Here is a 22935-nt window from a genome sequence, read left to right on the forward strand (position 1 = left end):
TGGCAGCCAAAGTCCCCAAGCTGCTGGGGTCTGTGCTGGACGTTCACTGGGGCGCTGGAAGCTTGGACAGAAGGCACCATCTGATTATACTCCTCTACAGAACAAGCAATACTTTCATCTTTTCTCCCCCTCCAAAATGATGCAGACCACGGCTCTGGGAGTCAGAGGCCCTGGGTTCTAACCTTACCTCTGCCACGTGTCTGCTGTGTGACGTAGGACAAGTCACTTCACTTCTCTGTGTCTCCGTTACCTCATCCGTAAAATGAGGATGAAGACTGTGAGCCCTAGGTGGAACAGGGACTGGGTGTGACCGTAGCGTCTTTCATTCATTCAATCTTGTATCTTCCCCAGTGCTTAGCATGGTCCTTGGCACGTAGTAAGTGCTTAACTGGGCCTCGGTTACCCCATCTGTAAAATGGGGATTAAATCCTACTCCCGTCTACTTAGACTGTGAGCTTCAGGTGGAACAAGGATTGTGTCCAACCGGATTAACTTGTATTTACCTCATGCTTGGCACATAATAAGTACCTAAGTATTTATATTAATGCCTGTTTACTTGTTTTGATGTGTATATATCTGTAATTCTATTTATATTGATGCTATTGATGCCTGTTTACTTGTTTTGATGTTTGTCTCCCCGCTTCTAGACTGAAACATGTTGTGGGCAGGGATTCTCTCTCTTTATTGCTGAATTGTACTTTCCAAGTGCTTAGCTCAGTGCTCTGCACACAGTAAGAGCTCAATAAATACGATTGAATGAAAGAATGACAAATACTATCATTATTATTATTATTTAAATGCTTAATATGCGCCAGGCACTGTACTAAGTGCTGGGATAGATGCAAGCTAATCAGGCTGGACACAGTCCATGTCCCACATAGTCTTAATCCCCATTTTACAAATGAGGTAACTGAGGCACAGAGAGGTGCTCAAGGTCACACAGCAGACAAGTGGCAGAACCGGGATTAGAACTAAGGTCTTCCGACCCCCAGGCCTGTGCTCTTTTCACTACTTCATGCTGCTTCTCAGTTCGTATGAATTGAGACTACACTGAATTTGTATGATGCTTGTATCTTCCAGAGCACTTTCACACTACTCGTCTCATTTTTCTTCTCATGAAATCCCTGGGAGATAGGGAAAGGTAGGTATTATTATTATTCCCATTTTTCAGAGGTGGAAACTGAGGCCCAGAGAGTTTAAATAATAATAATAATGATGGTATTTGTTTAAATAATAATAATGATGGTATTTGTTAAACACTTACTATGTGCCAAGCACTGTTCTAGCACTGGGGTAGATATAAGGTGATCAAGTTGTCCCACGTGGGGCTCACAGTCCTCATCCCCATTTTACAGATGAGGGAACTGAGGCCCAGAGAAGTTAAGTGACTCGCTCAGAGTCACACAGCTGACAAGTGGCGGAGCCGGAATTAGAACCCACGACCTATGACTCCCAAGCCTGGGCTCTTTCCACTAAACCACGCTAATTCATGTCTGATAGTCCTTATTAACAAAATAGTGTGTGAAGCTACGAGCTTAGTGAGGGAGGGGATGGGGCACTGGAGTCTTTAGAAGGGAGTTGAAAGTCTGGGCTACTTGAATCAATCAATCAATCGTATTTATTGAGCGCTTACTGTGTGCAGAGCACTGTACTAAGCGCTTGGGAAGTACAAGTTGGCAACATATAGAGACAGTCCCTACCCAACAGTGGGCTCACAGTCTAAAAAGGGGAGACAGAGAACAAAACCAAACATACTAATAAAATAAAATAAATAGAATAGATATGTACAAGTAAAATAGAGTAATAAATATGTACAAATATATATACAGGTGCTGTGGGGAAGGGAAGGAGGTAAGATGAGGGGGATGGAGAGGGGGACGAGGGGGAGAGGAAGGAAGGGGCTCAGTCTGGGAAGGCCTCCTGGAGGAGGGGAGCTCTCAGTAGGGCCTTGAAGGGAGGAAGAGAGCGAGCTTGGCGGATGCTAAGCTCGAAGGAGGCTAAAGTTGAGGGAATTGATGGGGAAGGAATAGAAGCACTGTTTCCTTAGTAAAAGGGCAGAGCTGTAATATGTAAGGTCAAATTTATTGTGGCAGAGTCTGGGCTACTTGAAGGAGGCTAAAGTTGAGGGAATTGATGAGGAAGGAATAGAAGCGCTGTTTCCGTAGTAAAAGGGCAGAGCTGTAATAGGTAAGGTCAAATTTATTGTGGCAGAGTCTGGGCTACTTGAAGGAGGCTAAAGTTGAGGGAATTGATGAGGAAGGAATAGAAGCGCTGTTTCCGTAGTAAAAGGGCAGAGCTGTAATAGGTAAGGTCAAATTTATTGTGGCAGAGATGGGTACGGATTTTAGATTTCTGCCAAGATGACTCAGCTGGACGAAGGCATGAGCAGAGAAGGAAGACTGTGGAGAGGATCCAGGGATGGGTCGTTTGGGGCGGGTGTGGTGAGAGGAGAACAAGGATGTGGTGTGCAATAGTAGGAGCCACAAAAGCGGAAGGTTTATGCCTAGTTCCCCATAAAGACCCATGCTCAAACACTCCTACCCACAAGCATTGTACATTTCAGCCAGGATTTGACATGGAGGGTCCCATTTGTTATCTCCTGAGGCTACAGGCTGGCTTGGTGGGCTAGCTGAATGCAAACACTCAAGCTCATTACTTTCTATCATCACTGAGCCCAAGGGGAGGGAGATTGAGGCTGCTGGCTGATAAGGTAGCTGGGTGATTCTTTCGGTCCCAGAGAAGCAGCATGGCTTAGTGGAAAGAGCCCGGGCTTCGGAGTCAGAGGTTGTGGGTTCTAATCCTAGCTCTGCCTCTTATCAGTCGTATGACTTTGGGCAAGTTACTTAACTTCTCTTTGCTTCAGTTACCTCATCTGGAAAATGGGGATTCATTCATTCAATCATATTCATTGAGCGCTTACTGTGGGCAGAGCACTGTACCAAGCGCTTGGGAAGTCCAAGTTGGCAACATATAGAGATGGTCCCTACCCAACAGCGGGCTCACAGTCTAGAAGGGGGAGACAGACAACAAAACAAAACTTATTAACAAAATAAAGTAAATAGAATAGTAAATATGTACAAGTAAAATAGAGTAATAAATCTGTACAAACATATGCAGGTGCTGTGGGGAGGGGAAGGAGGTAGGGCGGGGGGCTCAATCTGGGGAGGCCTCCTGGAGGAGGTGAGCTCTCAGTAGGGCTTTGAAGGGAGGAAGAGAGCTAGCTTGGAGGATGGGCAGAGGGAGGGCATTCCAGGCCAGGGGGAGGACGTGGGCCGGGGGTCGACAGCAGAGGAGCGGATGGTGCGGGCTGGGCTGGAGAAGGAGAGAAGGGAGGAGAGGTAGGAGGGGGTGAGGTGATGGACAGCCTTGAAGCCGAGAGAAAGGAGTTTTTTGTTAAGCGCTTACTATGTGCCAAACACTGTTCCAAGCGCTGGGGAGGATACAAGGTGATCAGGTTGCCCCACATGGGGCTCAGAGTCTTAATCCCCATTTTACAGAGGAGGTAACTGAGGCACAGAGAAGTTAAGTGATTTGCCCAAAGTCACACAGCAGACAAGTGGCGGAGCATTCAGTCACCTCGCCCCCTGCAATCTTAACTCCGTGATATGCTTCTATGACCCAGCTCGCACCCTTTGCCCCTCTAATGCCAACCTACTCACTGCACTTGGATCTCATCTATCTGGCCGCCTACCTCCCACCCACATTCTGCCTCTGGCCTGAAACTCCCTCCCTCTTCATACCCGGCAGGCGATCACCCTCAAAGCCTTATCAAAGACACATCTCCTTCAAGGGGATCCCCGACTAAACCCCCATTTCCTCTTCTCCCACTCCCTTCTGCCTCGCCCTGCTTCGGATTTGCACTCTTTATTCACCTCTCCCTCAGCCCCACTGCATTTATGTACCATAATCGTAATTTTTTATTAATGTCTGTCTCCCCCGCTAGACTGTAAACTCGTTTAGGGCAGAGAACGTGTCTACCAACTGTGTCATATTGAACTCTCCCAAGCGTTTAGTAATAATAATAATGATGGTATCGGTTAAGTGCTTACTATGTGCCATGCACCGCTCTAAGCGCTGGGATAGATAGAAGGTAATCAGGTTGTCCTACATGGGGCTCACAGTCTTAATCCCCATTTTCCAGATGAGGTAATTGAGGCCCAGAGAAGTGAAGTGACTTGCCCAGAAAGTCACACAGCTGATAAGCGGCGGAGTCGGGATTAGAACCCACGACCTCTGACTCCTAAGCCCGGGCTCTTGCCATTAAGCCACGCTGCTTTCCTGCACAGGAGAAGCAGCGTGGGTCAGTGGAAAGAGTCCGGGCTTTGGAGTCGGAGATCGTGGGTTCTAATCCCGACTCCACCACTTGGCTTTGTGACTTTGGGCAAGTCACTTCACTTCTCTGGGCCTCAGTTCCCTCATCTGTAAAATGGGGGTGAAGACTGGGAGCCCCCCCGTGGGACAACCCGATCACCTTGTAACCTTCCCAGCGCTTAGAACAGTGCTTGGCACATAGTAAGCGCTTAATAAATGCCATCATCATCATCATCACAGGGCCCTGCACACAGTAAACTTCTAGACTGTGAGCCCCTTGTTGGGTAGGGATTGTCTCTATCTGTGGCCGAGTTGTACTTTCCAAGCGCTTAGTAATAATAATAATAATAATAATGGCATTTATTAAGCACTTACTATGTGCAAAGCACTGTTCTAAGCACTGGGGAGGTTACAAGGTGATCAGGTTGTTCCACAGAGGCTCACAGTCTTAATCCCCATTTTCCAGATGAGGGAACTGAGGCCCAGAGAAGTGAAGTGACTTGCCCAAAGTCACACAGCTGACAATTGGCAGAGCCGGGATTTGAACCCATGACCTCTGACTCCAAAGCCCATGCTCTTCCCACTGAGCACACTATGTACATATATCAGCGCTTAGAATAGTGCCAGCACTTAGAACAGTGCTTAGCATATAGTAAGTGCTTAATAAATACCATCATTATTATTATTATTATTATATTTGCTCAATAAATTCATTCATTCAATCGCATTCATTCATTCATTCATTCAATCGTATTTATTGAGCGCTTACTGTGTGCAGAGCTCTGTACTAAGCGCTTGGGAAGTACAAGTTGGCAACATATAGAGACAGTGCCTACCCAACAGCGGGCTCACAGTCTAGAAGGGGGAGACAGACAACAAAACAAAACATATTAACAAAATAAAATAAATAGAATAGTAAATATGTACAAGGACTGAATGAATAAATGAAGTAAACGTGCTATTCATCCATTCATTCATTCAATCGTATTTATTGAGCGCTTACTGTGTGCAGAGCACTGTACTAAGCGCTTGGGAAGTACAAGTTGGCAAAATACAGAGACAGTCCCTACCCAACAGTGGGCTCACAGTCTAGAAGGGGGAGACAGACAACAAAACAAAACATATTAACAAAATAAAATAAATAGAATAAATATGTACACGTAAAATAAATAAATTGAGTAATAAATATGTACACACATATTAACAAAATAAAATAAATAGAATAAATATGTACAAGTAAAATAAATAAATAAATCGAGTAATAAACAGATACATACATATTAACAAAATAAAATAAATAGCATAAATATGTACAAGTAAAATAAATAAATTGAGTAATGAATAAGTACAAACATATTAACAAAATAAAATGAATAGAATAAATATGTACAAGTAAAATAAATAAATAAATCGAGTAATAAATATGTACACACATATTAACAAAAAATTAATAGAATCAATATGTACAAGTAAAATAAATACATCGAGTAATATGTATACACATATTAACAAAATAAAATAAATAGAATAAATATGTACAAGTAAAATAGAGTAATAAATATGTACAAACATTGACAAAATAAAATAAACAAAATATGTCCAAGTAAAATAGAGTAGTAAATATGTACAAACATATTAACAAAATAAAATAAATAGAATAAATACGTACAGGTAAAATAAATAAATAAATCGAGTAATATGTACAAGTATAACAAAATAAATAGAATAAATATTTACAAGTAAAATAAATAAATAAATCGAGCAATAAATATCTACAAGTAAAATAAACAAATCGAGTAATAGGTATGTAGAAACATATGAACAAAATAAGATAAATAGAATAAATATGTACAAGTCAAATAAACAGAGTAATAAATATGTACAAACATACTAACAAAATAGAATAAATTTGTATAAGTTAAATAAATAAATCAAGTAATAAATATGTACAAACATTACCTAATTAAAATAAATAGAATAAATTTGTACAAGTAAAATAAATAAATCGAGTAATAAATATGTACAAACATATTAACAAAATAAAATAGAATAAATATGTACAAGTAAAATCAATCAATCAATCGTATTTATTGAGCGCTTACTGTGTGCAGAGCACTGTACTAAGCGCTTGGGAAGTACAAGTTGGCAACATAGAGAGACAGTCCCTACCCAACAGTGGGCTCACAGTCTAGAAGGGGGAGACAGACAACAAAACCAAACATATTAAAAAAATAAAATAAATAGAATAGATATGTACAAGTAAAATAAATGAGTAATAAACATGTACAAACATATTACCAAATTGAAATAAATAGAATAAATTTGTACAAGTAAAATAAATAGAGTAATAAATATGTACAAACATATTACCAAATTGAAATAAATAGAATAAATATGTACAAGTAAAATAAATAGCGTGATAAATATGTACAAACCTATTAACAAAATAAAAGAAATAGAATAAATATGTACAAGTAAAATAAAATAATAAATGTATACAAACATATTAACAAAATAAAAGAAATAGACTAAATATGTTCAAGGAAAATAGAGTAATAAACGTGTACAAACATATTAACGAAATAAAAGAAATAGAATATGTACAAGTAAAATAGGGTAATAAATGTGTACAAAAGTATTAAGAAAATAAAAGAAATAGAACAAATTTGTACAAGTAAAATAGAGTAATAAATGTACAAACATATTAACAAAATAAAATAGAGTAATAAATGTGTACAAACATATTACCAAATTAAAATAGACTAAAGTTGTACAAGTAAAATGGAGTAATAAATATGCACAAACATATTAACAAAATAAAAGAAATAGAATAAATATGTACAAGTAAAATAGAGTAATAAATGTGTACAAGCATATTAACAAAATACAATAGAATAAATATGTACAAGTAAAATAGAGTAATAAATAACAGTGCTCAGCGCTTAGAACAGTGCTCAGCGCTTAGAACAGTGCTTTGCACATAGTAAGCGCTTAATAAATGCCATTTTCATTCATGTGTACAAACATATTAACAAAATAAAAGAAATAGACTAAATATGTATAAGTAAAATAGAGTAATAAATGTGTACAAACATATTAACGAAATAAAAGAAATAGAATAAATATGTACAAGTAAAATAGAGTAATAAATGTGTACGAACATATTAACAAAATAAAAGAAATAGACTAAATATGTACAAGGAAAATAGAGTAATAAATGTGTACAAACATATTAACGAAATAAAAGAAATAGAATAAATATGTAGAAGTAAAATAGAGTAATAAATGTGTACAAGCATATTAACAAAATAAAAGAAATAGAATAAATATGTACAAGTAAAATTGAGTAATAAATGTGTACAAACTTACTAGCAAAATAAAAATAGAATAAATATGTACAAGTAAAATGGAGTAATAAATGTGTACGAACATATTAACAAAATAAAAGAAATAGAGTAATAAATGTTTACAAACATATTACCAAATTAAAATAGAATAGATTTGTACAAGTAAAATGGAGTAATAAATGTGCACAAACATATTAATGAAATAAAAGAAATAGACTAAATATGTACAAGTAAAATAGAGTAATAAATGTGTACAAACATATTAACGAAATAAAAGAAATAGAATAAATATGTACAAGTAAAATAGAGTAATAAATGTGTACAAACATATTAACAAAATAAAAGAAATAGAATAAATATGTACAAGTAAAATAGAGTAATAAATGTGTACAAACATACTAACAAAATAAAAGTAGAATAAATATGTACAAGTAAAATAATAGAGTAATAAATGTGTACGAACATATTCACAAAATAAAAGAAATGGAGTAATAAATGTGTACAAACATAACGAAATAAAAGAAATAGAATAAATATGGACAAGTAAAATGAATAGAGTAATAAATGTGTACAAACATATTAACAAAATAAAATAGAATAAATGTGTACAAGTAAAATAAATAGAGTAATAAATGTGTACAGACATATTAACAAAATAAAAGAAATAGAATATATATGTACAAGTAAAATAGAATAAATGTGTACAAGCATATTATCGAAATGAAAGAAATAGAATAAATATGTACAAGTAATAAGTGTGTACAAACATATTAACAAAATAAAAGAAATAGAATAAATATGTACAAGTAAAATAGAGTAATAACTGTGTACAAACATATTAACGAAATAAAAGAGACTAAATATGTACAAGAGTAATAAATGTGTAGAAACATATTAACGAAATAAAATAAATAGAATAAATATGTACAGGTAAAATAAATAGAGTAAGCAATGTATAGAAACATATTAACAAAATAAAAGAAATAGAGTTAATATGTACAAGTAAAATAGAGTAATAAATGTGTACAAACATATTAATGAAATAAAAGAAATAGAATAAATATGCACAAGTAAAATAGAGTAATAAATGTGTACAAACATATTAACTAAATCAAAGAAACAGAATAAATATGTACAAGCAAAATAGAGTAATAACTGTGCACAAACATATTAACGAAATAAAAGAGACTAAATATGTACAAGAGTAATAAATGTGTAGAAACATATTAACGAAATAAAAGAAACAGAATAAATATGTCCAAGTAAAATAAACAGTAATAAATGTTACCAACATATTACCAAATTAAAATAAATAGAATAAATTTGCACCAGTAAAATGGGGTAATAAATGTGTACAAACATATTAATAAAAGAAATAGAATAAATATGCACAAATAAAATAGAGTAATAAGTGCGTACAAACGTATTAACAAAATAAGAGAAATAGAGTAATAAATGTGTACAAACATATTAACTAAATAAAAGAAACAGAATAAATATGTACAAGCAAAATAGAGTAATAACTGTGTACAAACATATTAACTAAATAAAAGAGACTAAATATGTGCAAGTAAGAGTAATAAGTGTGTAGAAACATATTAACAAAATAAAAGAAACAGAATAAATATGTACAAGTAAAATAAACAGTAATAAATGTTACCAACATATTACCAAATTAAAATAAATAGAATAAATTTGCACCAGTAAAATGGGGTAATAAATGTGTACAAACATATTAATAAAAGAAATAGAATAAATATGCACAAATAAAATAAATAGAGTAATAAGTGCGTACAAACGTATTAACAAAATAAGAGAAATAGAGTAATAAACGTGTACAAACATATTAACTAAATAAAAGAAACAGAATAAATACGTACAAGCAAAATAGAGTAACAACTGTGTACAAACATATTAACGAAATAAGAGACTAAATATGTACAAGAGTAATAAATGTGTAGAAACATATTAACGAAATAAAAGAAACAGAATAAAATGTCCAAGTAAAAGAAACAGTAATAAATGTTACCAACACATTACCAAATGAAAATAAATAGAATAAATTTGCACCAGTAAAATGGGGTAATAAATGTGTACAAACATATTAATAAAAGAAATAGAATATGTACAAATAAAATAAATAGAGTAATAAGTGCGTACAAACGTATTAACAAAATAAGAGAAATAGAGTAATAAATGTGTACAAACATATTAACTAAATAAAAGAAACAGGATAAATATGTACAAGCAAAATAGAGTAATAACTGTGTACAAACATATTAACGAAATAAAAGAGACTAAATATGTACAAGTAAGAGTAATAAATGTGTAGAAACATATTAACGAAATAAAAGAAACAGAATAACTATGTCCAAGTAAAACAGTAATAAATGTTACCAACACATTACCAAATTAAAATAAATAGAATAAATTTGCACCAGTAAAATGGGGTAATAAATGTGTGCAAACATATTAATAAAAGAAATAGAATAAATATGTACAAGCAAAATAAATAGAGTAATAAGTGCGTACAAACGTATTAACAAAATAAGAGAAATAGAGTAATAAACGTGTACAAACATATTAACTAAATAAAAGAAACAGAATAAATACGTACAAGCAAAATAGAGTAACAACTGTGTACAAACATATTAACGAAATAAAAGAGACTAAATATGTACGAGTAATAAATGTGTAGAAACATATTAACGAAATAAAAGAAACAGAATAAATATGTCCAAGTAAAAGAAACAGTAATAAATGTTACCAACACATTACCAAATGAAAATAAATAGAATAAATTTGCACCAGTAAAATGGGGTAATAAATGTGTACAAACATATTAATGAAAGAAATAGAATAAATATGCACAAGTAAAATAAATAGAGTAATAAGTGTGTACAAACGTATTGACAAAATAAGAGAAATAGAGTAATAAATGTGTACAAACATATTAACTAAATCAAAGAAACAGAATAAATACGTACAAGCAAAATAGAGTAATAACTGTGTACAAACATATTAACGAAATAAAAGAGACTAAATATGTACAAGTAAGAGTAATAAATGTGTAGAAACGTATTAACGAAATAAAAGAAACAGAATATGTACAAGTAAAAGAAACAGTAATGTTACCAACACATTACCAAATGAAAATAAATAGAATAAATTTGCACCAGTCAAATGGGGTAATAAATGTGTACAAACATATTAATGAAAGAAATAGAATAAATATGTACAAGCAAAATAGAGTAATAAGTGCGTACAAACGTATTGACAAAATAAGAGAAATAGAGTAATAAATGTGTACAAACATATTAACTAAATAAAAGAAACAGAATAAATATGTACAAGCAAAATAAAGAGTAATAACTGTGTACAAACATATTAACGAAATAAAAGAGACTAAATATGTACAAGTAAGAGTAATAAATGTGTAGAAACGTATTAACGAAATAAAAGAAACAGAATATGTACAAGTAAAAGAAACAGTAATGTTACCAACACATTACCAAATGAAAATAAATAGAATAAATTTGCACCAGTCAAATGGGGTAATAAATGTGTACAAACATATTAATGAAAGAAATAGAATAAATATGTACAAGCAAAATAGAGTAATAAGTGCGTACAAACGTATTAACAAAATAAGAGAAATAGAGTAATAAATGTGTACAAACATATTAACTAAATCAAAGAAACAGAATAAATACGTACAAGCAAAATAGAGTAATAACTGTGTACAAACATATTAACGAAATAAAAGAGACTAAATATGTACAAGTAAGAGTAATAAATGTGTACAAGTAAGAGTAGTAAATGTGTAGAAACATAAACGAAATAAAAGAAACAGAATAACTATGTCCAAGTAAAACAGTAATAAATGTTACCAACACATTACCAAATGAAAATAAATAGAATAAATTTGCACCAGTCAAATGGGGTAATAAATGTGTACAAACATATTAATAAAAGAAACAGAATAAATATGTACAAGCAAAATAAATAGAGTAATAAATGTGTTCAAACATGTTAACATAATATATACAAACATCTATACGTTGATGGAGTGACTGAGGCCAGAGCTCCAGGGGCTCCGGGAGAGACCTCACCTTAACGGGAACGCTTGTTTCCGGCTCTCTTTTCCAGGCGGGACTGGTGAAGGCGGGGACCGGAAATGACGTAGCAGCGGCCGGCGAGGGGGCGGCTTTCCCCGTCCGGCGCCGCGGCCGGAAGCGGAAGGTGCGTCGGCGGAAAGGGTCCCCCAGGGGGGAAGCGGGGCCGAGGGAGGGTGGTTGTGGTTTTTTCGCTGCCGTTGTGCTCCCCGCATGGCGGACCGGGGCCGGTGCCCGCAGTGCGGGTCTCGGGAGCTGGTGGAGGACGCCCACTACGCCCAGAGCCAGCTGGTCTGCGCCCACTGCGCCTGCGTGCTCAGCGAGGGCCTCCTCACCACCACCTTTGCCGACGAGGAGCATCTCCGAGGTGCGTCGTCATGGATACCGTGGAGGCCGCTGGGATGACGGCCATTCAGTCGTATTTATAATAATAATAATAATAATGACGATGGCGTCTATTAAGCGCTTACTATGTGCCAAGCACCGTTCTAAGCGCTGGGGAGGATGCAAGGTGATCAGGCTCCCAGTCTTCATCCCCATTTTGCAGATGAGGCAACTGAGGCACAGAGAATGATAATAATAATAATGATGGCGTCTATTAAGCGCTTACTATGTGCCGAGCACTGTTCTAAGCGCCGGGGAGGATGCAAGGTGATCAGGGGGTCCCCCGGGGGGCTCCCGGTCTTCATCCCCATTTTGCAGATGAGGCAACTGAGGCACAGAGAATGATAATAATAATAATGATGGCGTTTATTAAGCGCCTGCTCTGTGCCGAGCACTGTTCTAAGCACTGGGGAGGTTGCAAGGTGATCAGGGGGTCCCCCGGGGGGCTCACAGTCTTCATCCCCATTTTGCAGGTGAGGTAACTGAGGCACACAGAAGAAGAAGAAGAAGAAGAACGATGGCGTTTATTAAGCGCCTACTAGGTGTCAAGCACTGGTCTAAGCTCTGGGGAGGATGCAAGGTGATCAGGGGGTCCCCCGGGGGGCTCCCAGTCTTCATCCCCATTTTGCAGATGAGGCAACTGAGGCACAGATAATGGTAATAATAATGATGGCGTTTATGAAGCGCCTACTATGTGCCAAGCACTGTTCTAAGCGCTGGGGAGGATGCAAGGTGATCAGGGGGTCCCCCGGGGGGCTCCCAGTCTTCATCCCCATTTTGCAGATGAGGCAGCTGAGGCACAGAGAATGATAATAATAATGATGGCGTTTATGAAGCGCCTACTATGTGCCGAGCACTGTCCTAAGCGCTGGGGAGGATGCAAGGTGATCGGGGGGGGCCTCCCAGTCTTCATCCCCATTTTGCAGATGAGGCAACTGAGGCACAGAGAATGATAATAATAATAATGATGATGGCGTTTTTTAAGCGCCTACTATGTGCCGAGCACTGTTCTAAGCGCTGGGGAGGATGCAAGGTGATCAGGGGGTCCCCCGGGGGGCTCCCGGTCTTCATCCCCATTTTGCAGATGAGGCAACTGAGGCACAGAGAATGATAATAATGGTGATGATGGCGTTTATTAAGCACCTGCTCTGTGCCGAGCACTGTTCTAAGCGCTGGGGAGGATGCAAGGTGATCAGGGGGTCCCCCGGGGGGCTCCCGGTCTTCATCCCCATTTTGCAGATGAGGCAACTGAGGCACAGAGAATGATAATAATGGTGATGATGGCGTTTATTAAGCACCTGCTCTGTGCCGAGCACTGTTCTAAGCGCTGGGGAGGATGCAAGGTGATCAGGGGGTCCCCCCGGGGGGCTCCCAGTCTTCATCCCCATTTTGCAGATGAGGCAACTGAGGCACAGAGAATGATAATAATGGTGATGATGGCGTTTATTAAGCGCTTACTATGTGCCGAGCACTGTTCTAAGCACTGGGGAGGATGCAAGGTGATCAGGCGGTCCCCCGGGGGGCTCACAGTCTTCATCCCCATTTTGCAGATGAGGCAGCTGAGGCACAGAGAATGGTAATAATAATGATGGCGTTTATGAAGCGCCTACTATGTGCCGAGCACTGTTCTAAGCGCTGGGGAGGATGCAAGGTGATCAGGCGGTCCCCCGGGGGGCTCCCAGTCTTCATCCCCATTTTGCAGATGAGGCAGCTGAGGCACAGAGAATGATAATAATAATGATGGCGTTTATGAAGCGCCTACTATGTGCCGAGCACTGTTCTAAGCGCTGGGGAGGATGCAAGGTGATCGGGGGGGCCTCCCAGTCTTCATCCCCATTTTGCAGATGAGGCAACTGAGGCACAGAGAATGATAATATTAATGATGATGGCGTTTATTAAGCGCCTACTATGTGCCGAGCACTGTTCTAAGCGCTGGGGAGGATGCAAGGTGATCAGGGGGTCCCCCGGGGGGCTCCCGGTCTTCATCCCCATTTTGCAGATGAGGCAGCTGAGGCACAGAGAATGATAATAATGGTGATGATGGCGTTTATTAAGCGCTTACTATGTGCCGAGCACTGTTCTAAGCGCTGGGGAGGTTGCAAGGTGATCAGTTGGTCCCACGGGGGGCTCACAGTCTTCATCCCCATTTTGCAGGTGAGGTAACTGAGGCACACAGAAGAAGAAGAAGAATAATGATGGCGTTTATTAAGCACCTACTAGGTGCTAAGCACTGTTCTAAGCGCTGGGGAGGATGCAGGGTGATCAGGGGGTCCCACGGGGGGCTCACCAAGCGCTTAGTCCAGTGCTCTGCCCACAGTCAGCGCTCAATAAATACAATTGAGTGATTGATTAATCCCTATTTTATAGATGAGGGAACTGAGGCACAGGGAAGTTCATAATGATGGTATTTATGAAGCGCTTACTACGTGCCAAGCACTGTTCTAAGTGCTGGGGAGGATGCAAGGTGATCAGGGGGTCCTCCGGGGGGCTCCCGGTCTTCATCCCCATTTTGCAGATGAGGCAACTGAGGCACAGAGAATGATAATATTAATGATGATGGCGTTTATTAAGCGCCTACTATGTGCCAAGCACTGTTCTAAGCGCTGGGGAGGATGCAAGGTGATCAGGGGGTCCCCCGGGGGGCTCCCGGTCTTCATCCCCATTTTGAAGATGAGGCAACTGAGGTACAGAGAATGATAATAATGGTGATGATGGCATTTATTAAGCGCCTACTATGTGCCGGGCACTGTTCTAAGCGCTGGGGAGGATGCAAGGTGATCAGGTGGTCCCACGGGGGGCTCCCATTCTTCATCCCCATTTTGCAGATGAGACAACTGAGGCACAGAGAATGGTAATAATAATAATGATGGCGTTTATGAAGCGCCTGCTATGTGCCGAGCACTGTTCTAAGCGCTGGGGAGGATGCAAGGTGATCGGGGGTCCCCCGGGGGGCTCACAGTCTTCATCCCCATTTTGCAGATGAGGCAACTGAGGCACAGAGAAGAAGAAGAAGAAGAATGATGGCATTTATTAAGCGCCTACTAGGTGTCAAGCACTGGTCTAAGCGCTGGGGAGGATGCAAGGTGATCAGGGGGTCCCCCGGGGGGCTCCCGGTCTTCATCCCCATTTTGCAGATGAGGCAACTGAGGCACAGAGAATGACAATCATAATAATGATGGCGTTTATTAAGCGCCTGCTATGTGCCGAGCACTGTTCTAAGCGCTGGGGAGGATGCAAGGTGATCAGGGGGTCCCCCGGGGGGCTCCCAGTCTTCATCCCCATTTTACAGATGAGGGAACTGAGGCACAGAGAAGTTAAGTAATAATAATGACATATATTCATTCTTTCATTCAATCGTAGTATTAAGCTCATTCTTTGTGCAAAGCACTGTTCTAAGCGCTGGGGAGGATGCAAGGTGATCACGCTGTCCCCGGGGGGGCTCACAGTCCTCATCCCCATTTTACAGATGAGGCAACTGAGGCACAGAAGAGTTCATAATGTTGGCATTTATGAAGCGCTTACTCTGTGCAGAGCACTGTTCTAAGCGCTGGGGAGGTTGCAGGGTGATCAGGCGGTCCCATGGGGGGCTCACAGTTTTTACAGATGAGGGAACTGAGGCCCAGAGGAGTTAAGTAATAATGATGGCATTTATTAAGTGCTTACTATGTGCCAAGCACTGTTCTAAGCGCTGGGGAGGTTGCAAGGTGATCGGGTGGTCCCACGGGGGGCTCACAGTCTTCATCCCCATTTTACAGATGAGGGAACTGAGGCACAGAGAAGTTCATAGTGATGGCATTTATTAAGCACTTACTCTGTGCAAAGCACTGTTCTAAGCGCTGGGGAGGTTGCAAGGTGATCAGGTGGTCCCACGGGGGGCTCACCGTCTTCATCCCCATTTTGCAGATGAGGTAACTGAGGCACAGAGAAGTTAAGTAATAATGATGGCATTTATTAGGCGCTTACTCTGTGCCAAGCACTGTTCTAAGAGTGGGGAGGTTACAAGGTGATCGGGTTGTCCCACGGGGAGCTCACGGTCTTTATCCCCATTTTACAGATGAGGGAACTGAGGCACAGAGAAGTTAACTAATAATAATGGCATTCATTCATTTGTATTATTAAGCGCTTACTTTGTGCCAAGCACTGTTCTAAGCGCTGGGGAGGTTGCCAGGTGATCAGGTTGTCCCCTGGCAGGCTCACCATCTTCATCCCCATTTTACAGATGAGGTAACTGAGGCACAGAGAAGTTAAGTAATAATAATGGCATTTATTTGTTCATTCCTTCATTCAATCGTATTATTAAGCGTATTATTAAGCACTTACTATGTGCCAAGCACTGTTCTAAGCGCTGGGGAGGTTACAAGGTGATCAGGTTGTCCCACGGGGGGCTCACGGTCTTAATCCCCATTTTACAGATGAGATAACTGAGACGCAGAGAAGTTAAGTAATAATAATGGCATTTATCCATTCATTCATTCCTTCATTCAATCGTATTATTAAGCACTTACTATGTGCCAAGCACTGTTCTAAGCACTGGGGAGGTTGCAAGGTGATCAGGTTGTCCCCTGAGGGGCTCACCATCTTCATCCCCATTTTACAGATGAGGGGACTGAGGCCCAGGGAAGTGAAGTGACTTGCCCAAAGTCACACAGCTGACAGTTGGCGGAGCCGGGATTTGAGCCCACGACCTCTGACTCCAGAGCCCGGGCTCCTTCCACTGCGCCACTTGTATCCACGCTTCTTCTCTACTCGTTAATGATGGGCATATAGCTTTAATTCTGTTTGTTCTGACGACTTCGACACTTGTCTGCATGTTTGGTTTTGTTGCCTGTCTCCCCCTTCTAGACTGTGAGCCCGTTGTTGGGTAGGGACTGTCTCTCTATGTTCATTCATTCATTGTCGTATTTATTCATTCATTCATTTATTCAATCGTATTTATTGAGCGCTTACTGCGTGCAGAGCACCGTACTAAGCGCTTGGGAAGTACAAGTTGGCAACACATAGAGACGGTCCCTACCCAACAGTGGGCTCACAGCCTAGAAGTTGATATTCACCTCAGTTCCGCTGTACTTATATGCACTTCCATAATTTATTATAATGTCCGTCTCCTGTAGACTGTAAGCGCCTTGTGGGCAAGATTGGGTAGAGAGGAAAGGGAGGCGAGGTGGGGTGCGAGGCGCTCAGAAAGATGGATGGGGTCGAGAGAGCGGAGGACTCCGTGAGGTAGTAATATTCCGGGCCTGGAATGCCCTCCCTCTGCCCATCCGCCAAGCTAGCTCTCTTCCTCCCTTCAAGGCCCTACTGAGAGCTCACCTCCTCCAGGAAGCCTTCCCAGACTGAGCCCCTTCCTTCCTCTCCCCCTCGTCCCCCTCTCCATCCCCCCCATCTTACCTCCTTTCCTTCCCCACAGCACCTGTATATATGTTTGCACATATTTATTACTCTATTTATTTTACTTGTACCTATCTATTCTATTTATTTTATTTTGTTAGTATGTTTGGCTTTGTTCTCTGTCTCCCCCTTTTAGACTGTGAGCCCACTGTTGGGTAGGGACTGTCTCTATACGTTGCCAACTTGGACTTCCCAAGCGCTTAGTCCAGTGCTCTGCACACAGTAAGCGCTCAATAAATGCGATTGATTGATTAATATAGATTTACGGGGGAGAGGAGTGTGGGTGAGGAGGCAGGTGAGGCGGTTATGATCAGAGAGAGGGATTTCAGAGTTGGTGAGGGTGGAGATGGTGCAGCGGTAGGAGATGATGAGGTCCAGGGTGTGACCGAGTTGGTGAGTGGGCGAGGTGGGGTGGAGGAAGAGGTTGGCAGCGTCGAGGAGAGATGGAAGGCGGGCGGCGGAGGAGTCGTCAGGGATATCCATGTGGATGTTGAAGTCTCCGAGGATCAGAGTGGGCATGGAAAAGGAGAGAAGGAAGGTGAGGAAGGGGTCAAAATCGTTAAAGAAGTTGGAGGTGGGGCCTGGGGTGGGGTGGGGGGGCATAGATGACGGCTACAAGAATCTGGAGGGGGTGGTAGAGGCGAATAATGTGGGCTTCAGAGGAAGGGAAGGAAAGGGATATGTTGCCAGCTCGTACTTCCCAAGCGCTTAGTACGGTGATCGGCACACAGTAAGCACTCAATAGTAATAATGACGGCATTTATGAAGCGCTTACTATGTGCAAAGCACCGTTCTGGGGAGGTTACAAGGTGATCAGGTTGTCCCATGGGGGGCTCACGGTCTTAATCCCCATTTTACAGAAGAGGGAGCTGAGGCCCAGAGAAGTGAAGTGACTTGCCCAAGGCCACACAGCTGACGGCGGAGCCGGGACTTGAACCCACGACCTCTGACTCCAAAGCCCGGGCTCTTTCCACTGGGCCACGCTGCTTCGCTAAGCACTTGGGAAGTCCAAGTCGGCCACAGATAGAGACGGTCCCTACCTGACAACGGGCTCACAGGCTAGAAGGGGGAGACGGGCCACAAAACGAAACACGGAGAACAGGGGTCAGAATCGTTGGAACAAATAGAATTATAGTTATATGCACACCATTAACAAAATAAATAGAATAGTAAATATGTACAAGTAAAATAAATAGAGCAATAAATCTGTACAAATATATACAAGTGCTGTGGGGAGGTGTGTGTTGTGTGTATAGCTTTAATTCTATTTGTTCCGACGATTTTGACCTCTTTGTACATGTTTTGTTTTGTTGTCTGTCTCCCTCCTCTAGACTGTTAGCCCGTTGTCGGGTAGGGACCGTCTCTATATGTTGCCGACTTGTACCTCCCAAGCGCTTAGTACAGTGCTCTGCACACAGTAAGCGCTCAATAAATATGACTGAATGAATGAAGGAGGTAGGGCGGGGGGCGGGGAGGAGAGGAAAAAGGGGGCTCAGTCTGGGAAGGCCTCCTGGAGGAGGTGAGCTCTCAGTAGGGCTTTGAAGGGAGGAAGAGAGCTAGCGTGGCGGATGGGCAGAGGGAGGGCATTCCAGGCCAGGGGGATGACGTGGGCCGGGGGTCGACGGCGGGACAGGCGAGAAGGAGGCACGGTGAGGAGGTCTCAGTCCCTAGCCCCCTGCCACCCCCCACTTCATAAGCGCTTAGTACAGTGCTCTGAACACAGTAAGAGCTCAATAAATAACGATGGAATGAATGGATGAATTCACCCTCCGATTCCAGTCCAGGACTCCTGGCAGACCCCGTCCCAGAAACCACTTGTCAGCTGTGTGACTCTGGGACAGTCACGTAACTTCTCTGTGCCTGTCACCTCATCTGGAAAATGGGGATGAAGACTGGGAGCCCCAAGTGGGACAACCCGATAACCTTGTATCCCCCCCCCAGTGCTTAGAACAGTGCTTTGCACATAGTAAGTGCTTAACAAATGCCGTCCCAGCTCCGCCACTTATCAGCTGCGTGACTTTGAGCAAGTCACTTAACTTCTCTGGGCCTCAGTTCCCTCATCTGTCAAATGGGGATGAAGAGTGTGAGCCCCATGTGGGACAACCTGATCACCTTGTATCCCCTGACCCAGCACTTAGAACACTGCTTTGCACATAGTAAATGCTTAACAAATACCATTAGTAGTAGTATTATTATTCTTAAGCCAGGACTAACCATAGCTGCTAGTTGTGGGGGTGGAGGGGCATTAGGAAAACTGTACTCTCCCAAGCGCTTAGTACAGAGCTGTCCACATAGTAGGTGATCAGTAAGTAACACTGATCGATCCATTGTGCGGGGGTGATTGGCTGCAGGTAACTCCTTGTGCCCTGCCCCGATTTGGCCCCCTTTCCCCAGGTTTGCAGGCAAAATTTATGTTTCTTCCCCTCTTTTAACACCGCCTCGGGGCCCAAACGGATGGCATCGGTGGGTTGCGTTGCCACATGTACTATGTGGCATCCGGGGTAACGAGAGACCAAACTCTTTATTCTCTTTCAGAGGTAACCTACTCGCGTAGCACGGGAGAGAGCGAACAAGTCAGCCGCAGCCAACTTCGAGGTGAGAGCCTGATTCTCTGCCCTAAGGCAGCATAAACAACAAGGAAAGCGGTACTTTGGGTTGGATGGACTGAATGCTATATATGTGCAACTATATGTTGCCAACTTGTACTTCCCAAGCTCTTAGTACAGTGCTCTGCACACAATAAGCGCTCAATAAATACAATTGATGATGATGATGATGAATGCCTTTCCCGGATTCAGAGCCGAAGAAGGTGGGGGGTGGAGCAGGCGGGAGTGGGAGGTTCTGGGTGAAATTGAGGGGGATGAGAGTCCCCTGGGGAAATTAGCCCTGTTCTGAGGGGTTACTCCAGAGATGTGGGCCTGCTGCACAGACTGCTGAGGGTCCCCAGGTGGAACTTGACCTCTGACACTGCCCTAGAGTGGACTTAGGGCTGGACTCCATTGGGGTGTGCTTACAGTAAACTCTCGGGTGGTGTGGGCCAACTCTCCTTTCAGAAGCGCAACAATCAGGTTGCCATTTTGTAAGGAGGCCACCCTGGTACAGCGAATAAGAGGGAACGGTTTTCTAGAAACGGGTCTGTCAGGAGGAAGCATCCACTTGGGTTTCCCCGCCAGAAGCCCCAGGGGGCCATCCAGGAGAAAGACTTAAAAACCTGGCCAAGAATAAGGGAGCGTCGAGGTGGATGAGCTATAAACCAGCGGTAGGCAGCTAGTTCCGTCCTGCCACCGTGTCGCTTGCCGATGGGCCGTAAGCTCGGGAGGAGGCACGTGGTACACGTTTCCCCGTCGGCCGCGAGCTCCCCGGCCTTCTGCCGGCTGCAGCTTTGCGTGACCGGGCCGTGGCGTCTCCTAGGGCTCCGGCGAGTGAAGGACCTGTGCCGAGTTCTGCAGCTGCCAGCCACCTTCGAGGACACGGCCGTCTCCTACTACCGGCGGGCGTTCCAGCTTCCCGCCCTCCGAGCCACCAGGATCCAGAAGAAGGAGGTGCTGGTGGGTTGCTGTGTCCTGGTCACCTGCCGGCAGCACAACTGGCCCCTGACGATGGGCACGGTGTGCACCCTGCTCTACGCCGACTTGGAGCTGTTCTCGGCTACTTACCTGCAGGTAGTGAAGCTTCTGGGACTGGACGTGCCTGCCCTGAGCCTGGCAGACCTGGTGAAGACCTACTGCAGCAGGTAGGGTGGCCGCTTCCCGGTTATAGATGCTGGTTTTCTACTGGTTTTGAATGGCATTTGTTAGGCTCTTACTCTGTGTCCGTCACTGTACTGAGCGCCGGGGTAAATGCAAGCTAATCAGGTCGGACAAAGTCCCCGTCCCACATGGGGCTCACAGTCTTAATCCCCATAATACCGGTGAGATTACCAAGGCTCAGAGGAGCTAAGTGACTTGCCCGAGATCCCACAGCAGGCTCGTGGCAGAATCAGGATTAGAACCCAGGTCCTTCTGATTCCCAGGCCCGTGTTCTGTCCACTGGGCCACGCTGCTTCTCCACGTTGCCCCGGCCCAGGTTCCCACCAGCCTGGGCCGGAGTGGAAGGGGTCCATCTTCCTGGGTCTGTCCCTCTCTGGATATGCTGTGTTTGGGGCTCTTTGTGCTCGGGCGGTCCCCATCCTTGAGGAATCAGCTGCCTCTCCTCACCTAGGAGGACTCCCTCCCGGTGGGTCGGGAGGAGGGCGAAGGAGCGGAAGGGAAGAGCAGCTCCTCCCTGGGGGACTGAGCCCGGGGCTTCTGTTGTTCCAGCTTCAAGTTGTCGCAGGCTTCCCCTTCTGTGCCGGCCAAGTTTGCGGAGGACAGGGAGAAGCTGGTGTCCCGGACGGTGCAGCTAGTGGAGCTAGCCGGTGACACCTGGTTGGTGACGGGGCGGCAGCCAGTGCCCGTGGTCACCGCGGCCGCCTACCTCGCCTGGCAGTCCCTGCGGCCGGGCGGCCGCCTGACCTGTCCCCTCGCCCGCTTCTGCCAGTTGGCCGGCGTGGACCTCCCCCACCCGGCCTACCTCCGGCTTCAGGAGCTGCTGGCCGTCCTGCTGCGGATGGCCGGGCAGCTGGCTTGGTTGCGGCTCCTGTCCCCGGACAAGCGGACGGTCGTGAAGCACATCGGGGACCTACTGCAGCACCGTTACCTCCTCATCCGCCGGGCCTTCAGGGAGAGGGCGGAGCGGGACGAGGAGGGGGACGAGGAGCAGGAGGAAAGAGAAGGGGAAGGGGCAGAAGAGGAGCGGCAGCCACGGGACGAAGAGAAGGGGAGCGACCGCCCTCCGGGACCCCAGCAGGGGAAACGGCCGGCTAGTCCCCCTCTTCTGCTGCCCCCTTGCTTGCTGAGGCCCCAGAAGCGGCCTCGCCCCCGCTCCCCAGAGACCCACATCACTGGGTACGAGGACATCTCTGACAGCGAGCTGGAGCAGTATCTGCGCACCCACGAAGAAGTGAAGGCATTCCAGAAGGCTCAGGCAGCCAGCCAGAAAGCGGTAGGCACCTCGGCCCCTTCCTGAACCCCTGCCTCGCTGTGAATTTGACAGATTGCAGTGGGCTAGGAGAGGAAAAGTAGCTGTAGCACTTCCTCCTTCCATCAGCTAGGTAGGCGAGGGAGAGTGAGAGACACACACAGAGACAGGGAGAGAGAAGGTCTGATGGAGGTTACTCTTGGTCCTGACTTTGACGGGTTTGGCCCACGTGGGACCTGATGTGCACAGAAAATAGAGGTGGCATCGCCCCTCAAGACAGTGAAGGACCGAGTTCAGGCTGGGGGCTGTTGAGGGGACTTGGCGAATCTTTAATATATTAAACAAGAGGCATCTCCTAGAAAACATTCTGTATAAAACCCGAGTTTGAAAAA

The 22935-nt window shown here is 43.3% G+C and overlaps 1 protein-coding gene across 1 annotated transcript; it reads left to right on the top strand.

Moving 5' to 3' along the window:
• The first annotated feature begins 11943 nt into the window (after positions 1–11943).
• Positions 11944–22935, top strand: BRF2 (BRF2 RNA polymerase III transcription initiation factor subunit). The gene is made up of 4 exons (XM_038746325.1): positions 11944–12140; positions 20081–20140; positions 20957–21278; positions 21844–22935. Exons 1-4 carry the CDS (start codon positions 11987–11989, stop codon positions 22589–22591), a joined length of 1284 nt encoding a protein of 427 aa, XP_038602253.1. The 5' UTR covers positions 11944–11986; the 3' UTR covers positions 22592–22935.

Source organism: Tachyglossus aculeatus, chromosome 5 (assembly GCF_015852505.1).
Source record: "Tachyglossus aculeatus isolate mTacAcu1 chromosome 5, mTacAcu1.pri, whole genome shotgun sequence".
In the NCBI taxonomy this organism is placed as follows: Eukaryota; Metazoa; Chordata; class Mammalia; order Monotremata; family Tachyglossidae; genus Tachyglossus; species Tachyglossus aculeatus.

Coding starts and splice junctions, on each gene's coding strand:
- BRF2 (XM_038746325.1), top strand. CDS start 11,987: ATGGCGGACCGGGGCCGGTGCCCGCAGTGCGGGTCTCGGGAGCTGGTG. Junction 20,141..20,956: donor CAGCCGCAGCCAACTTCGAG/GTGAGAGCCTGA, acceptor GGCGTCTCCTAG/GGCTCCGGCGAGTGAAGGAC. Junction 21,279..21,843: donor GTGAAGACCTACTGCAGCAG/GTAGGGTGGCCG, acceptor CTGTTGTTCCAG/CTTCAAGTTGTCGCAGGCTT.